The sequence below is a fragment of the Bombyx mandarina genome, chromosome 28 (genome assembly GCF_030267445.1).
Source record: "Bombyx mandarina strain Sakado chromosome 28, ASM3026744v2".
Classification (NCBI taxonomy): Eukaryota; Metazoa; Arthropoda; class Insecta; order Lepidoptera; family Bombycidae; genus Bombyx; species Bombyx mandarina.
Window position 1 is genome coordinate 4,828,070 of NC_143233.1, and position 20,176 is coordinate 4,848,245.

At 35.7% G+C, this 20,176-nt stretch overlaps 1 protein-coding gene across 1 annotated transcript; it reads right to left on the reverse strand.

Moving 5' to 3' along the window:
* Positions 1-237: 237 nt before the first annotated feature.
* Positions 238-19,883, reverse strand: LOC114251641 (uncharacterized). Its single transcript, XM_028185981.2, is given in 16 exon segments — positions 238-1,237; positions 1,883-1,964; positions 2,590-2,669; positions 3,761-3,856; positions 4,351-4,432; positions 6,726-6,824; positions 10,084-10,154; positions 10,756-10,872; positions 11,558-11,674; positions 12,374-12,511; positions 13,143-13,323; positions 13,630-13,805; positions 14,888-15,017; positions 18,357-18,487; positions 18,490-18,503; positions 19,220-19,883. Coding segments are annotated over 16 exon segments (2,352 nt in total). The 5' UTR covers positions 19,507-19,883; the 3' UTR covers positions 238-686.
* Positions 19,884-20,176: the final 293 nt, after the last annotated feature.

The window sequence follows — 20,176 nt, forward strand, 5'->3', positions numbered from 1 at the left end:
GTCGATTGCGCATGGCGACGCGTCGCCACACCGTACACACTACTGCATATAGACTGTATATATATATACCAACATATAGCGTGGCGACGCGTCGCCACGCCAGAAATCGGTTTTAGGTGCGGCTATAGATGTTTCACATCAAAAATCATAAGAATGCGCGTCTTACAAAAAAATACGTACGGAGTCTAATTTGTGCTGTGACGGGGTGACCGATGAAAATATTTGAAAGGTCAATAATTGAAATAAGGCAAAATACTATTTTTTATTATTATTTTAAACACAATTAATTACAAACTGTTTTAATGTCGTAAATAACAAGTATTCTTGGATTTAAGAGAGTGAATGAAAACATAATAAAAAAAAAAATTTAATAGCAATCGCATTCTCTATAGTACATACAGCTTAACCTCACAACTTCAGTCTGTAAACAGCAGCTTCTCAGCGTATTGAAACGATACAAACACACGAGCTGCCCATTTATTTGGAAAACTTCCTGAGCGTGTGACTAAGGGTACACTTGCCGAGGAACCACCCCTACTCATGCGTCACTCAACGTCATCCGTCGAACTATTTAGGACTCATCCAACGTACTAACGTTGACGCTTTCATAAAAATTTCACTTTTCAACCATAACAAGTATATTTACAGTCGCCCGGAGCGATACAGCACTCCTCGAGGATGGCAGATCACCAGAACCGTTGAGGTCGGGGGCCCATCCATCGGTTCGGTCGAGGACCTGGCCGGGGCCATGGTCCGAAGCCGGACCCTCTGAAGCCTGCCCGCGGCCGCCACGCCCGCGGGAACCTCGGGCTCATGAACCGACTCGGCGGGCCGCACCACTCGCCCTCGTTCGCATATTCTTCAAAGTCTTCCTCCGATCTATAATTACGTTCATTAGCTCCGTATTCTTCGTAATTACCTTCAGTTTCCATGCGAGTTCTGCTTTCAGCGAATTTTTTCAAGGACGGAGGCATCGCGTCGAACGGGTTGACCATTCTGTTGGCGGGAGCGGTCATGGGGGCTATGGCCGGGGGGTTCAGCGCAGGGTTCGGCGGGAGGGGGGCCGACACGGGCCTGACAGCAAGCCGCTCGGGCTCGGGCGGCGGGCGGGGCGGGGCGAGGGGGAGGTCGCCGCGGCTCGGCCCCCCCTCTCCGCCCACCAGGACCTTGTTGTTGTTGAAGACGTGTCGGCGACTGTGCTCGGCTTGGTTCTGCTGCTGACTGCCGTACATTGTTTCTGCAACAAACGATTGCTAATCAAATTGCGAAAGCAGACTTACTGAAATACGTAATGTCTTGGCCTAATCGCCTCTTCCGTTTAGTGGTACTCTGAGATCCGGGTCTGATTCTTCAGGAGCCTGATATTTTTATTGTTTTTTATTATTATATCAACTTAGCATTCGAGATCAGATTCTTGTATCGCATGGGTTAAATAAGAGTGTCTTTAAGACAAAAATAATAAAGCATGAGTTTTTTAACGTTCTCGATAGCGTAAAAGTTAACTCGAATTTGTATACCATTGGAACATTTGTATACGTTTTCCGCTAGGGGCGCTGTTCCAACTGAATACAAAATTTAGTTAACTTTTACGCTATCAAGAACGTTAAAAAGCTCGTACTAAGCACACAGAGGTCAAATTCCCAACTGCATTAGACAGTTATCGAACCGGCACGTGAGGCACGACAGTAGCTACCGTGTGGACTCACAATACCCACGTTTATAACTACACCAATTCATAATCTTATGAATTTAATATTTAATATGCGATACTATTTCTTCGACGTAATTTTAGTCCTTTGTGCACGCGTATCGAATCTAAATATTCTGCAGCGAATATGAACTTCTAGAACTTTTTTCTGATATTCATTTGAAAATCCCTTACGTGGATCCTCATCTTCGGATAGGTCCATGTCGACACTCTCCACTATGTCCGTGGGCTGCACCATGACCGGGACTCTGTAATCCTGTAGACAAACATTGTATGAATAATACAGAAACCACTGAACTCAGTATTTACTATTGATATAGAACTTTAGTATATAATCAATACATATATAATAGGTTGGGGAAAAGTTTCTTTGCATTTTTTAAGAAAATTCACAACATTTTTTTAATATTGTTTATTTACATTTAACTAAAGTATGTAGGTACCATTTTGGCTTCTGATCAAAATACCGCGACAATTGGTTTTGGCAGTCCTCTCGTGATGTTAGCCTGACACTGCCTAAAGAATTCTGAAGAGAGCAAAACAGGTGGAAATCTGAAGGTGCAAGGTCAGGACTATACGGCGGATGCATTAACACCTCCCAGCCAAGCTCTCTTAATTTTTGCTGAGAGGCTAATAAAGATGTGTGAGGTCTGCCTGAAAACTCTTAATTTTCACTGTTATGTTGTAACCATCCCATAAGAATTTTATAGTCATCTGCCATATAATCACAGTACGATTGTAAATTTTACTTACATACCAGATTCTCAGAGACAAACTGTAAAATTAGTAAAAAACTCATTTGGATTCTGACCGGTGATGATAACGTGGAGCATCCTGAGTTCTGATGATCTTATAGCGTTGTTGTGTGTGAGTGAGTTTACCTGGTCCCCGACATGAGCGCTGTTGGGAAGCGGCGCCGCGAGCTGATGAGTCAGCGATATTAGATTCCTGTGGTCCACGTCTGTGGATGAGAAAAAAATCATTAGAAACACAAGACCACAGGAAGGTCCACATCTTATACACATGGTAACACACAGAGAGAGCTTTTGTTCTTGATTAAAACTTTAGGTAGGTTCATTGGACAATCACACAGTTCAGATAACTTTGCAATAAGCAAAAACTTTGTACCCCTTTTTACGAAATTTGCGCGAACGGAGGAGTATGAAATTTCCCACACTTACAGAGAATATAGAGGAGTGCAGAAAGCTAGTATTTTTTTTTAATTATGCCTTAAAAATAAATTAAATCAATAAAGAAAATATTACACACACTACTATATATTTAACATACACACGCATATATACTTTTTTGTTTATTGATAAAGTCTGCGGTCAAGTTGAGAATAGATTAATATTGTTTGTCTTTAATACTATTTGTCTACTATTAGTCTACAGTGTAGTCTTGGAGTGTGATTATAGAAGTAAAGTCTTTGACAATAGTGCCATAATAATGTTCAAACTTATAATTTAAATTAATAATTAATTATCTAGACCGTGTAAAAAAATATTTATACACTTTGTAGACAATTTTGAGTGACTGACCATGTTTAAAGGCTTCTCCCTTTTTTTACTTTTTATTGCTTAGACGGGTTGAAGAGCTCACAGCCCACCTGGTGTTTTTTTTTTTATTGCTTAGGTGGGTGGACGAGCTCACAGCCCACGTGTTAAGTGGTTACTGAAGCCCATAGACATCCACAACGTAAATGCGCCACCCACCTTGAGATATAAGTTCTAAGGTCTCACGTATAGTTACAACGGCTACCCCACCCTTCAAGCCGAAACGAATTACTGCTTCACGGCAGAAATAGGCAGGGTGGTGGTACTTTTCCTAAAGATGCCATAGTACAATTCTAAATCATTTAAATTTGGATGTGTTAACAGCTCTCTATATATATTCTGAACTGCACGCGACCGTACTCCACCGCATTTGTCGAACGACTGACAAAACTTAACACATGTAGTGTGCGAAAGGGACAACGCTCTACAAAACCGAAATTAGCCGAATATCTCTTTCTAGAGGTCGATGTGCATTATTTCTTGTTCAGTACTGTACCTTGATGTAGAATCGGATGTCTGGGTGCGGGGGGCGCGACTGGCGGAGGGGGGTTCGATAAGGTTGGTAGCAATCTGTGATCCACATCTTCTATGTCTGCGAAAGACAAATCGGCTGATAAGTTTACGTCAAAACATTTTGAATGTTACTTCATGCTCGACAGGTGAACCCCATTCAGTAAATTATATAACGTCAAACTTTACGCTTAACTTTACTGGTGGTAGGACCTCTTGTGATTCCGCGCGGATAGGTACCACCGCCCTGCTTATTTCTGCCGTGAAGCAATAATGCGTTTCGGTTTGAAGGGCAGGGCAGCTGTTGTAACTATACTTGAGACCTTAGAAATTATATCTCAAGGTGTACGTAGTAGATGTCTATGGGCTTCAGTAATCACTTAACACCAGGTGGGCTATAAGCTCGTCCACCCATCTAAGCAATTAAAAATAAAAATTAAAAAAACTTAACGAAGTTGCCGTTTTACATAACTGGCCATTTGAAATGTAATTTATGTATGCCCGACAATAAATTTTAAACATAATAGTAATTATCGTTCAAAATCGTTTGACAAATAACTATGATTCTAAACTCACGTCCCAGCATTGACAGGACGGGGGGCGGAGGCGGGGGCGGCAGGATACCTCTGTGATCCACATCGGAGACCGGCGGCGCTTCCTGAAAATATTTAAACATTTCTATACTTTTTATTAAATAATCGTAATGTTCATTGGAAACTGACAGATACTACTTTTCAGGAAGGGGTGAGTGGGGGGTCAGGAGGGGGTCAGTGGCGAGAACAAACCACAATAAAGATACGCGTCCATTGGCCCACGCCGGACAACGCACGCAACGCAATTTTATTTTGCTTGGTATTTTTTGCTCATAAATGCAGGCGTTCGTAGCGGGCGGCGCGTAGTGGACGCGTACCTTTAACCACTCTTTTTTTTCTCAGCGTGAGACCGGAGCAGTTGTTGCGCTGATAGCGAAAACAATTAGAAATAAAGGCCCCCCACTTTTCCATAGTAGTAGATAACCTTATTATCAAACCGGACTTATTATCATCTCCTATTTAATCCCTATCCAAATTTTGAGTGAAATTTGTTGTGAGCTTGCGCTAGTAAGTGCGACCACCTTGACTATAGATAGCGTCACAAAGAAATCCGATTTGAATTTGAATTGATTGGTAGGCAGCGGCTTGGCTCTGCCCCTGGCATTGCTGAAGTCCATGGGCGACGGTAACCACTCACCATCAGGTGGGCCGTATGCCCGTCTGCCTACAAAGGCAATAAAAATAAATAAAAAAAAGATCGCATTCTTGAGCTGTGATCCTATCACAAAACTTTGACATAACACGTCAAGGTGAGTGATGGCCCGATCCGGTATTACACACACTCGTGCAAGCATACACACATGCGCATAACGAAATTTTGTAGTGACATAAAAAAAAATACTTTTTTATAGGTTTCCTGCCGTTAATAAGGCATGGTGTTATCGTACGCATGCAATCGTCAACGTATGTGAAATTAAACCTTTCGTTTCCTTAACTTCAAGACATTATAACGAGTGACCATCAGAACAATTTCTATAGTACGGATAGGGAGATGCTCTTCACCATCCCTTAGAAGCCACGCAGAGAACATTGAGTCTGAATTACCATTCCCTTCTAATGCTAAACCTTATAAGCCACGGAAATAAATAAATAAATCCAATCTATGATAGCTCACGGTAAACTCTACAACCAATCACTTTGTTTTACACGTTTGGATTGTGAGTATAATAATTTTAAATGGTGTTAGGACTAATATTTTTTTACCGATTTGTAACTCATACAGGATAACAGAAATTCAGACCGCGTTATCTGGAAGCGCGGCACTTGCGAAATTTACGAATAAAAACTGCGAATAAAGGAACGCGGAGAATGGAGGTGACCGTAATGAGAATTGACAGGGGGGTCATTAAATTTTTAGTTTTTTTTTTTTTATATCAAAAGGCCATTTTCAACCATTCTCGTGTTAACTAAATCAAAAGTTTGAGAAAGTTTACGTTTTGCTTTTGAAGTGAAAGCTTTGTTTAGCACAGTCGTTTTATGAAATTCGATGCAACAAAAAAGCAACACCGAAAAGAGACAACCGTATCATTTATAGGACTAATAGTAGAATTATTTTGTCCGTGCAGTTTGGGTCATAAAACATAGTCCGGCTAGGGTCGTGAGCATGTTGCGCAGGCGCAACGCCATTATCGATAAAAACAAATGAGTCATCGAAGGCAGGTACACGGCGGCGGGGCGGCATACGAAGGGTGGTGAGACTTTGTTATGTTATAAGTCATTTGTACTTACCTACAAATTATAGTACATTATGTCGAAGAGAAATGTGTTTTAATGCATTCGTTCTCTGAATTTCTTTAGTGACACAATGGCTACTCCTTTGTTTTGTATTCAAACGGCAGAATTTATTCAAAATAATATTTGCACGTGTTGTTTGTTATGAACAATGTGTTACAAATTTTCACTGAAATAAGAATAGATCCCGAAAAGTTAAAAAGTGTTAATTTCTGCCGTTCTCGTTAACTTGCTGCGGCGATATGTGGTGTAAGTGGTTTATTAGTGATTTTTTCTTTCATTTTTATCACAAACCCAACAAAATGACAAAACTAAATACACTATCGATAACGCTTATCGACAACAATAATGCGCATCACTATGCCCGTCCATAAGGCTCGTGAGTGGAAGAGAGAGCGAAATACTCGCTTTACCGCTCCCATTTTTTATGACCCAAACTGCACGGACAAAATAATTCTACTATAGTCTGAGAAGTTATGAGATAGCATACTTCTAAAGGTTTCACTTCTACCACATATAAACTGCACGTGTGTGTGAGTGTATTTTTGTTCTCTTTGCTAAAAACATTACGATTAAAATCGAATATCAAAAAAGGATCACTAATAAATGATAATTGAATGACATTACCGTTGCAATGACAGGAGCGAAGGGTATCCCCCGGGCTTGATGGTGAGGCGGTGACTCCGGGGTGTCAATTATAACGGGAGGCGGAGGTATTGATGTGATCTTAAGGAAAACAGTTACCTTGTCATTTTAAAAACGTATCGGGCCCTTCGTCTGTAACTATACTCAAAGGTCACACTATACTTAGATAAAGGACGCGTTCTCTATCAGGCGATTAGCGACACATAGTAGTCGTCGTGGCCTAAAGGATAAGACGTCCGGTGCATTCGTGTTGAGCGATGCACCGGTGTTCGAATCTCAGGCGGGTACCAATTTTTCTAATGAAATACGTACTCAACAAATGTTCACGATTGACTTCCACGGTGAAGGAATAACATCGTGTAATAAAAATGAAACCCGCAAAATTATAAATTGCGTAATTACTGGTGGTAGGACCTCTTGTGAGTCCGCGCGGGTGGGTACCACCACCCTGCCTATTTCTGCCGTGAAGCAGTAATGCGTTTCGGTTTGAAGGGTGGGGCAGCCGTTGTAACTATACTTGAGACCTTAGAACTTGTATCTCGTGGTGGGTGGCGCATTTGCGTTGTGGATGTCTATGGGCCCCAGTAGCCACTTGACACCGGGTGGGCTGTGGGCTCGTCCACCCATCTAAGCAATAAAATAAAAAAAATAAAAAACATATTGACGTTACAACGCGAATACCGCTCGAGACGATGTTCTTAGCATTATCTACCAAGCCCCCGATTATCTATAAAATGACTTTGGACACTTAACTTATTTCATAGCCAATTTTAAGCCCTAAGGCCATTGTCTAAACAGTTTAATGATGTTGAAAATAATTTTGCAATGATCGAAAATACCACTTATTAAACTTCACGAATTGTTTAATTATTATACCTTTTGCCACTCTTGGCGGAGCTTACGACCCGCCCGATTGTGAATGGTCGTCACCGCTCACGGAAGTAAGCAAGGATAAGCAAAGCAACTCAACTAATGATTTGTAAAGCTACAATCCACTATTTTACTTTTCATATAATTTCCTCTCGTCTTAAACTTCTTTTTTAAACTACCTATTACATAAACCGACTAAATACCTAAATGATTGAAAATATTATTAATAATAATAATAATAAAGCCTTTTTATTTCTGGTAAATTTACATAACTTAAAATCTATCTATGTGTTAGTTAATTAGTGGATTTAAATATTACATAATTTTTAATATAGTTTTTATCACTTACTTAATATAATTAGTATGTTTAGTTAACATTATATAGTTATGTTTACTTAATATTATGTAGTTATTTAATCTACCGGAACCCCAGATTGGGTGAAGGCCTCCTCCAGTGATGACCATTATTCCTTAGTTTATAATTTATCTATGGTATTTTTTTTTTCTCTATTGATGACTTCACTGGAGGGTTTTGGTCGTATTCTTCCACGGTGACCAACCGGGATGGAAGTTTTTTTTTTTTTTTTTTTATATGTTATTTTGTAAAATTGTGGCATTTTTGTGGTTGGAGGGGCTTAGTTGCTATATATTCTCGCTGTTACTTTCTTGGTTGTTGTTAGTTTTCATTGTATTTTTGTTGACCAAGAAGTTGAGCATGCTAGGTTTTATGACTCCTTCTGTGATACTATTTGACCTAGTGACTGTCTTGCCAATCTGTTTTATCTTGTTTTTTTTTACTAGCCTGAGTATGCTTGTCCATATCGATTTGTGAGGTATTGTCTGGAGATGACCGGTATTTTCTTTTACTTTGGTATTTTGATACAATTAGTTTATCATATTTGAGTATAGCTGTATTTCCCTTTTCTCTCTCTAATTTCAGTTGTTCCTGTAGTGCCTTTCTTTTTTCAAGTACATATTTGGGAAAGTCTTCTTTCATATAGTACTGTGTATCTTTCAGCGCTCTTTTTTGTTTAAATATTTCGATTTTTATTCCTAGTGTAGTGAAAGTTACAACAGTTGGACGTGGTCTCTCTTGTTTCTTTCCCAGTCTTTTTATCTCCTGAATGTCTCTGTAGTTCAGTTTGATAGAGAAATATTGCTCAATCCATTTAATTATATTTTCTTCGAAACTCTTGTATGATGTTTCGTTTTCCTCGATACCGAAAAATACTAAGTTTCTTACTCTTGTTTGTTTTTCCAGGTAATAAATCCTTTTTATTGATTTTCCACTTTTTCTTTCATTTCTCCAAGTTTTCCTTCCCAGGCCAAAAATTTCTCCTCGAATATACTAGTAATATTTTGTGTAACTTTTTCCGTAACATTTTTTCCAGTTTCTCTAATTTCAATTCTTTGTTCTTCTAGTTCTTTTTTTATTGAAATTAGCGTGTTTAAAATTTCTTCCATCGTTATGGTTTGTTATGATGCAAGTGATGTCCTCTAGCGGTGCGTGTTTGTTTTAGTTAGCGCTTGACTTGACGTCGATGAGTGTGACGTGGTGATTAGCTTCTGTTGTAATAGATGGCGCATGGGATGTTACACTGATTGGAACTATGATGATTTGCAAAACAACAATCTTATCGATTATCATATGATCGTTTGCACTTGTTTTGTTTTTCACTTTGATCTGCTAATTTCACTATTACTCACACAAGTGGGTTCTGGCTTGAGGTGTTGTGTCTCAAAAGATGCATAAATGCTCTCAGAAGACCTTGGAGATCAAAACTTTGTAGATAGTTTGCACAATGTTTGATTCAAGTTTTTATGAGTTTGATATTTGTGTTTCCACTGTATTTTATCTTCACCAGCTCCCTTAGCACTAAGTCTCTGTACACACTTATATAATGTATCTCAAGTCACTTTTTAGATTAAATTTTCGTTAATTTTTATCGGAGTCGATGTTGAGCGTGCCACGGTCTATCTACCCTCCAAAATATTATTACGATGAAATAATAAAATCAGAGTTGTAGATTTTTATATTCTATACCATATATATGACCACTCGTTGGCACGCCGCAATGTACGTGCAATGATACATTACTGGCTCACGAACAATCAACTACTAAAGCGATAATGTTTATAATTGACTAGCCGTACTCGCCCGCTTCGCTGGGCATTTAAAATTAACATTATTATTTATTGTCATTATTATTAGGGAATCCAACACTCATATAAATATTAGCCTATCCATTACCGACATGTATTTTCTAAATGGATACCAAGTTTCAAGTCAATCGGATGCACGGTTCAGTAGTTATAACGGAACATCCGTAAAAACCACTGTAGATTTATATATTAGTATAGATATGGCAAATCCATATTGATTTCTGATCACATTAAAGTAATATTAAACGGGTCCCTATACCGAACACCGAACCCCGTACGTTTTGTGAAAAGCTTTAAGACAACTCACCGCCGCCACATTCCAGGAGTTGCCCTCCCAGGGACTCGTAACTTCCGGTATGTAGCTTGCTTCCGGTTCGTCTGAAACGATACAAAGGAAATGACATCAACAATCTATATTTCCAAAATCCAGATCAAATAAAGTTAAGACATACAGATAGGCTTTCGAGTCATTTAACAAAAAAATATTCCACAAGATTCATGAAACTCACAATTCATAACTCGAAAGTACCTCAGCAATTATCAATTTATTATTTGTTTTACAACGCCCCAACACAAATAATTTTAAGAGAAAAATACCAATGTCATCTAGTGAATAGGTATGGAACAGTGATGGGCGTAGCTAGTTACTTTTGTAATCTAATTAGTAATTAAACTACAAAATAATTTAATTACAATGTAATCTGATTATATAGTAATCAATTACATTGTAATTAGAATTACTTTGGATGTGAAAGTAATTGAATACAATGTATTTAATTGCAATATAACTAAATTAAAATCTAACTTAATTTATTAATCTAAATATATTGTTCCGTAGTATGGAACAGTATTATCTGACCTTTAAATTGTGACTGAGAACTAATGCATAATCTACACTTTAATATATCTGAAACCTTAGCTTAAGCTAATTTAACATTAATAAACTTAAATGGTTTAAGTGAAAGTCATTACAGCATACCGTTAATGGTACCATAGAACGATGTGGGTGGCGGTGGATTTCCATTACTTTCTGGTGTCAATAAATCCAGACCGGGAAGTGCATCTTGGGATTTCTGAGATAATGTTCCGCTGCCCACTGAAATTTAATAATCACATTTGTACTTTTTTTTTATTGCTTGGATGGGTGGACGAGCTCACAGCCCACCTGGTGTTAAGTGGTTACCGGAGCCCATAGACATCTACAAACGTAAATGCGCCACCCACCTTGAGATATAAGTTCTAAGGTCTCAAGTATAGTTACAATGGCTGCCCCACCCTTCAAACCGAAACGCATTACTGCTTCACGACAGAAATATGCAGGGCGGTGGCACCTACCCGCGCGGACTCTCAAGAGGTCCTACCACCAGTAATTACCCAAATTATAATTTTTGCAGGTTTGATTTTCAGTACACGATGTTATTCCTTCACCGTGGAAGTCAATCGTGAACATTTGTTGAGTACGTATTCCATTAGAAAAATTAGTACCCGCCTGCGGGATTCGAACACCGGTGCATCGCTCAACACGAATGCACCCGACGTCTTAAACTTTAGGCCACGACGACTTCTAAATTTTTTTAAATTCAACATTATATGTATCAGAAATGGTTTATTCTTTCTCACTGTTCACAGGGACACACAAATGAGTCACAGTGGTAACAGATGACTTTTGCTCTTGTGATTGTTAGCTCCGATGCTGCACACCGTCCTACCACTATTCGATGAAGAATCTTTAATCACACTCACTCTATCAAATTCAAGTAAAATTTATCTGAATAACTCACCTGAATTATTGTCCGATGTGACAGTGTTGTCATTAGGAATTAAATTCTTGAGGAAATCGTTGATATTAAAATCCGGTTTATCTGTTGGTCTTGAATTTATCACTTCAATTTTGTTAGCTGCAATTTTAGAAAAATATACTATTGACTCATAAACGCAGTTAAAACGTGTGACCATTGCGTCTTCGCCTTAATAAAAGAGCTAGTGGACTCATTTATATATTCAATTTCTTACGAAAAACGAATTATTGTAATTATGTATTAAAAAATAACTGTACACCGAATGATATAAACTGCTTAGTGAAGAATTTGTAGATTTAAGCACAATTGCATCACTAGGTATGAATAAGCTGCATTTGTTATTTATTCGATTGCATGTCTGATTACTACAAAATTCATAATCGCCGTGAGCTTTATAATGGCAAGATTTCAGTTACACAGTTATATGCAATTAAAACTTAAATATCGAATCTCGAGCTGGGCGGTGGCTTGAAGTAACAATGTTTATTGGTAACTCTAGTAACCACTTAACTTAAGGTGGGCTGTGACCCCATTGAACCATATATACAATAAAAAGAAAGTTATTCCAATGTGAATGTGGAGAAGAACTCCAATCTCATATCCCAAAGAATACCGTATATGAGAATACCTAATCACCACAGAAGGTAGACCATGAGCCTAATCTTAATAATATGCTGTGTATTATTATGATTTTATGTGATTATTGTAGTAGAAAAATCACATCATCCATCAGTTGAATGTATTCCTAATTTACAAACCATGTGCTTAATATGAAAACTAAATATAAGGATAACTTACTGCTATTATAATCTTCATTTGACTCATTGAATATTGCCATGGGATTGTCTGAGGTGAGAAACGATGTCAGACCCAAATTATATAGAGAACCGTCTGGGCCAAGAGTTGTGTTAAACGATTGATCAATGTTGTAAGCCACTGAAAAAATATCCAAAAGAAAATATTTAAGTAACAGTTAAGTTATATTAAGTAAGTTAAGCAATATTCAAATAATTTTTTTAAATTAAATTAATATAAATTTTAAATTATTTTTTGCTTAATTTGGATTTTATAATTCCATTTCAATTTAACAGATTTACGTGTTTTTAAACGATAATGAAGCTTATATTTGCAACTCAAAACATTAATTCGAATATGCTGAGTAAGAAAATAAGAGTGTGGAGGATATGACAAATGATACTATTTTAAGCTATGTCGTCTAAATGGGCTCAACACACCATAGTATTGATGAATGATGAAATATGTCAAGTAAAAGATCTTTTACTACTGGCTTTAACTGTTCACGTTGTAATAAAAATGTTCTTCCTTAAATAACTACCTGTCCACTAAAGCAAAATTCAACCATGACATCACAACAGAGCATTTTTTTCCAGTGAGTATCGAAGATTTAAATTTTTTTGATTTTTTTTTTTTTCTATTTTTGTGTCTAGTTAAAAGTAGACTATTTTCATTATATCATTCATTTATTAATTTTGGAGTGCCAACAAAAAACATACATGATTCACATATTGTTGAGAGTATCATCGAAAATTGCATTACAATAACTTACAGTCATCACTTGCTTCTTCACTAACATCGGGAACAGGCAGGTCGAGATCTTCATCAGGACCAGGTGAAGGCACATCTTCATCTCTCGGAGGAGGAGAGGGCGCCGACGACGGTAAATTAGGTATTAATTCATCTAATTTACGTTTCAATGCTCGTACTCGAGCACCAAAATTTTTGTAAGCCTTTGGATTAAAACAATATTGATTGACAGTGACTCTACACTTTATGCAAAAATTATAGTAAGATTAATATGTATATATATTTTTTAATACTATCGTTATAACCTTAAATCTTTATTAATCCTTATCCTTAAGTTAAGTATTCACTCACAACCATATTTAATAGAGAAATTAATCTCAAGCATCTAATGATGAATGGCTCTGGAAGAATATTTTCATAAGATTCTTCTGAGAGCAAGTTGGTCCACATAATTTCTATATATTTTTTTTGTAGGTAGATCAAATATGATTAAAATGATAATAACATACATAGGCTACAACTTTGACTTCCCCACGTTGGGTTGAGTAATACTGTGTGGCCGATGTCAACAATGCCAATAGTGTCTCCCTTGCTACAATCTCACGTTGCAATGCTTGTGTGTATCTCTCTACACAAGCTATACCTTCAGTCACTTCTTTTTCTACATTATCCTTAAGGCATCTCTCTAAAACAAAGAATGAAATTTTTTAATTATATTCTTCAGTTTAGTCAGTCATATCATTCAGTTTTAACATGCTATATACTTAATTTAAGCACTCATTACAAATGGTTAAGTGAATGAAATTCGAAATTTTTATTTATATAAACACTGGAATATATAAATTATTACATGAAACAAAAAAAAACTTATGAGCACAGAAATACAACACAGTTAATATTTTTATGTTAAAATATATGGTTTCATTCATTTCATTTTTTTTTAACTGTCTAGTAATTTCAATATCAAAAATAGAAATTAATTCTCTTTTATATTGTATATTGTATGTATACATTGACTAATTTTTATTTTTGTATTTCTCTGTTCAAAAGCCGTTTCCCGATAATATACCCATTGTAACTCCCACAAATGAGACAAATCTAATGTTAGTATGTCAAAAGGTTTAAGGTTTGGTGTGTCAAATAATTATATATAAATGTATGTGTATTCAACATATGCTCAAAAAACGTTACCCTCCTATGGGATTGTAAGTATTAACAGAGATGCAAAAAAACATGTAACACCTAATTTTTCCATTCAAATTGGTCATATTTTAAACACTCATAATAAAAATCTCTAAAGGTCTTTTTTTTCCTACCTAAGCTGATAGCCTTGAGAGGCTATTTCAGCGTAACCTTAACTAGTAAATGAGCTCACGGGGCTCAAGCCGGAGTGATGCTAACACTGACCGTAGCAAGAGCAGTGCTTCGCAGAATCTACCACCGGATTGGAAACGCGACCCACTGAGAAGCAAAGGTCTAATGGTATAAGATAGTTCTATAAGAAAAATGAGAAATTGAAATTAATGTGTCATAGATAACGTAAAACTTCCGAATACTGAAGACTATGTAATATAATAGTACTGGCAACTCTGAGAATACATTACATTTTTGACACTGCAGAAGAAAAGTTTAATTTTTAATTAAAGCTTTTTTTAATTTCCCGACTATAGTATTAAGACCAATAATGTTACTAACAGTACTGTGGATTAGATTCATCAAAACTATGTTATATCCTCTAGTGGTCTTGTATTTTGGATACCAACTTACCTTTTAAATTAGCAGATAACGCATCTATATCAGAAAGCGGTAATTGATTCTCGTGAATACTTTTCAGTCTCATATCAGTATCAGCCTCGAGCACAGTGCATTGTTTTATTTTATTAACCAATTGTTGTGGCTGAAAAGAACAAAAATAGCTGTTATAATACAAATCCAAAAATTAAGAATTTAGGTGTGTCTATTTTCCTTTCTGATACTTTTTTAAAGAGTTTGTTTATACACATTTTTAGGATATTCATTCTTTTTTTGCAAATAAAATATTAGGTTATTACACGAAATTATGTTTGTTTAGATTTAAATAATTTTGTATGAGGTATAAATGTAGTGGTGTAAATTTAAGTGTCACATCATATTCAAATTATTGCATCTAATATTTCATTGGAAGCACACATCGAAATGTGATTTCTAGTTTTTAAGTTGAGTTATTTAGTATGAATAAATACAATCTATCCATTTTAATTCACTTTTACATTATTATTCTATACACAATATTATTCTAAAAAACAAAATATTTAAAGGACATGGGCCACTCTCCATTGATTGCCTGGCCCGCTAAACAAAGTTCAAGGACAGTAACGAAATTAAGTTTAAATAACAGAATATATATCCCTTTTATTATAAACAAATTAAAATCAATATTGTTCATGGGGTACAGAGATATTTAAAAAATAAGATAAGATTTTTAGGTTACCTATATCATATGATTTGCTGTACACTTACACTTAACATTATCATCAACTTAAATATTATTTATATTACTATACTTTATAACACAGACCTAATTCAATGAACGCCAAGACTTAATTTTATGCACAACAAAATATAATAAGCAGGTATATTGCAACAAAACACTTAATAATATCCACAATGCGCACAAGTGCGAAAACGACTGATCAAATGCAAAACGTCAATAAACATTAAACAAGCATAGTTTTGTTTTTGCTTATGTTCAATAATTATTGATCAATGTAATGATTTATTCTACGGATTTAAAAGTATAAAAATAGATTTTTGTTTAGATATAATGTTTTATGTTAGTTTTAAAATCCATTAATTAAATATGTTAATATATTTTGCTAGTTTTTTGCAATATAATGTCTTTTTTAAGAAGATTTAATGTGGAATGTTTAAAATATAAATACCTATAGTCGGATTTTTTATTAGACGAAGTAAACTGACGTTTACTGTGTTGTCAGTTTTTGATGAAATAAAAATAGTGTTGTGACAAAGTGAACGATTGAAAAAACTCCTGAATTAATGAAATTGCCTCGATTGTCTAGTGAATAGTTAGTGTGCCGAACTGCCGATATCGGGCACGGGGTTCGAATTTTAGCCGTGCTTTGTACATACCAACGAGTTTTCGACGAAACATTATGTTCCTATGGTATCTACCTGTACTGAATACCGAGTGTTTTAAACATTAAGAAAAACATTGCGAGGAAGCTTGTAAGACTGTCCTATTTCCAATGCATCATATAGTTGAAACTATAGATGTATAAAATATAACAATTATAGGTACATAGGTAATGAAAATAAAAAAAAACTGATTGTAGTTACATACTACTAGTAACATATTATTATATTGGATCACTTTAATACAATTTTATTGTAAAATATAAATAATATTCTTTTATAGTTTGAAATTAATGATTAACTCTTCACACTCATTGTTCATTTATGTGATTGAACGAGAACTGAATGCATCACTATTACTTTAAATATAGCAACATTATTTCACAAAGTGACATTAGCTACTGTCAGCTGGCTTCGTCTAATTAAAAATCCGACTATAGTCAAGTCATAAATTCTGTCACATGTTTAATGTAAAATAATTGAAACAAGTTTATTCATTATGTAACCATTCATATACCAAAATGAACTTAACAAAACATAGATTCTTATGACACTAAAGTTTATTCAAAATTACCTCCGTGATTTTGAATACAGGCCTTCAATCTGCGCGGCCAGTCGTCTATCGCAGCACGAACGAGGTCCATGTCAATATCGGCGGCTGCTTTAATCAAGGATGTCTTGAGTGACTCCAAATTGGGATGAGGCTTTGAGCACGCCTTTTCCTCCAAGTGTTGCCATATCTTGTAATCTAACGGATTCAAATCTGGACTGGAGGAGGACCAGTCTTCGTGCCGGATGAAGTCGATTTCACGCGCCGCCAGCCAGTCTTGTGTGCTCTTCGCTCTATGAGCTGGCGCCGAATCTTGTTGGAATACCCAGTGCCTGTTATTGAACATGGTATGAGAAACAGGTTCCACAAGGTTCGTCAGGACTGTATTTTGATACACAGCTGCATTCGTTTTTACACCTTTCTCACAAAAATGTACCTCTGTTAAGCTCCAATAAGAAACTCCAAACCATACCATGAGCGAGGATGGAAAATGACCTCGTTGGACACGCGGAATACGGTTGCTCGCTTCTTCACTACTGTGTGCGTACATCTTATCATTTTGTTTGTTGTAGCTCTCTTCTACGGTAAAAAGTTTTTCATCCGAAAAAAGAATTTCCCGATATTTTTTCCCGCGTACCGCTTCAACAAAGCGCGACATCTCTTCAGTCTCAGGTCCATTAGACGAGCATTCAAACGATGTCCTGTTTTTCTTCGATATGCCCGAAGCCCTAAGTCTTCATTTAACACCCTTTTCACCGTGGTTCTGCTTAACCCCATCTGAAGGGCCAACAGTTTCTGCTTACGTTTGGGATTTCTTTGAATTCGCGCCTTCACAGCTTTTATCACTGCTGGAGTCCTAACAGACCGAGGGCGACCACTTCTTGACCTGTCATCTACACTAGAGTCTTCATTGTATCGTTTGATGGTACGATAAACGAATCTTTTGGTTATATTCAAAATTTTCAGTATGTTAAAAATTTGAATTGGGGCGTAACCGCAACGATGCAACGCAATAATTGCAACACGGTCTTCTTTAAGCGTCCACTCCATATTTAAAAATAAGTAAAATTCTAAAAGTATACATTTTTATTTTCATGAACAATTCGAAATTCGGATTCAATAAACTTTTTTGTGGCCAGCATTCTAAAAGAAAAGTTTTTACTGTGTGACAATACTTATGACCTGACTAGTTATATTTTACCTATGGCAACTCGTTCAATATTATCAATGTAGTTTAGTCATGCTAATTTCTTTTTATTTATGATTTTAGTTAATCATCCCACCATTGAAAGACCCTTAAATTTTATAGTAAGTATGTAAAAATGAAATGTTTTTTTCTATAGATATTTCATTAGTGTCCTTGATAGCACTAGTAGCTGGGCCGAAAATGACCTATGTCCTTTAATATTTAAATTATATTAAAATTGGTTTATTTTTAATGGAGTTTGAAACCATTTTAAACTATAAATAATGCAGTTTAAAATAAAAATTTGTAAGAAAATCAGCCACTCTCTTTTAATGAAATAAAAACTTTATGTCATTAATAGTTCTTACCTGGAAATCTAAAGCATCATCATCTGATTTCTTGATTGCTCCAGCACTAAGTAGTCCAGTCAAATCAGATAAGAATTCATCATCATAAACAGATCGCTGTTCCCATATTTTAAATATCCTCAAGATTTTGGCCTCACTTTTTCATCTCTGAAAATATTTTCTAAGAATGATTTTTTACATTCAACATTGTTATCTATAACTATGTTATATGGACAGTCGATTGAGCCCAAGGCCCACCTGATCTTAATGTCTTAACATATGGATTTGGTAACAAACTAATACACAGACAGACAATAGCTTAAGACTAGCCCTTTCCTAAGTGCAGAAGAGTTACATATTAAACATAAGAACAATTAGTAACAGTATATATTTTACCATATATGAACCGGAGATTGAACCCAGATTAATTTAATGATCAGGGTCACTCACTGCTATACAAGTCAGTAATTTTATATTTTTACTACACATTGCAAGAATCAAAACATGTGAAATATTTACACAAATCACCAACATATTACTCAGTTAGTTGTGCATAGTAAAAAATTACCATCTATCTACATTTGATGCAGTATTTTAGTAACCTTGTATTGGTCAGAAAATCTCTAAGACAAGATGGAATTTATATCAAAATACACCAGCTTAATATATCTTTTGTTTTTGTCAATTTTTGAGAATAAATGGTGTAGATAGTGTCTGTTTAAAAGTTTGGAGTATCAGACACTACAGCTATTGAACATACTTTATATTTTATTTTCGTTAAATATCTGGCATAGCTCCGTGAAGCCACTATTTAAATACGCTATGTCGCGTGAGTGCCATTACAAACATACATAGACAGATACCTGAATCAATCAAAAACTAACCTGACCAAAGGTGTTGCTTTCTGCAAATAAAGCCCCCAGCTTTCGACAAAATCGTAGCCTTTTCTTTTGCTGTACTGAACAACATCGTTGGCAAGATAAAACAAAACTAATCTCTGCTCAATCTTCACTCTTTTCAACACATTTAACCAACTCGATACGATCTTCTTATGATGCGTTCTCTGTTTCAAGCACCACGACGACAACGACTGTATACTCTCCTGAGTGTCTTTTAGCTGCATCAACCTCTTTTCGAAGGCTAATGTATTAAAATCTTCAGTTTCACCCATTGTTTTCAACGGAAACAACTTCAGTAATTAACTTCATACAATCATTGTTTTAAGACGTTTGAATACACTGAACATTAACACTATATGAGAAGACCGGCAATTCAGTAATTTGCAATATTTATCAATTTAAAAAGCCACTCAATAAATATAAACGCAAAAAAATGCGGTTAGAAACCGCGCTAACAGCTCAGGGTTAGATTTGACATTTACGTTCACATAAACACAATTTTTCTCTGTTACATTTATCATGAAAGGTTTCAGTTTAGTACTGCAAAATACTTAACTAAAAAAAACCTTATTTTCAAAAATACTAAAGTAAACGCGGAAAAACACAACACGGACAACAATCGCCATTTTGAATTTTGAAATGGAGGAAAGTTTACGTTCCACAACGTAGGCCTCACTTTTAGTTTTAGATTAATTTTCAATGAAATATTTAGAATTCTCTTGAGTACAGTATCGTAACATGATGAAATAAAATGAAAGTAATTCGAAAATAAAACAATTTCCTTCAATTATTTCAATAAATTTTCTTTATGCTCTGTAATTTCACTTTATTTTTTATTTATCAATTTAGTAAATGGAGAAAATAGCTTAAATCTTGTCATTTTAACAATATTTCAGTTTTGTTTTACAGAATCAAATAGAAAAAATATTTTAGCATAAAAAC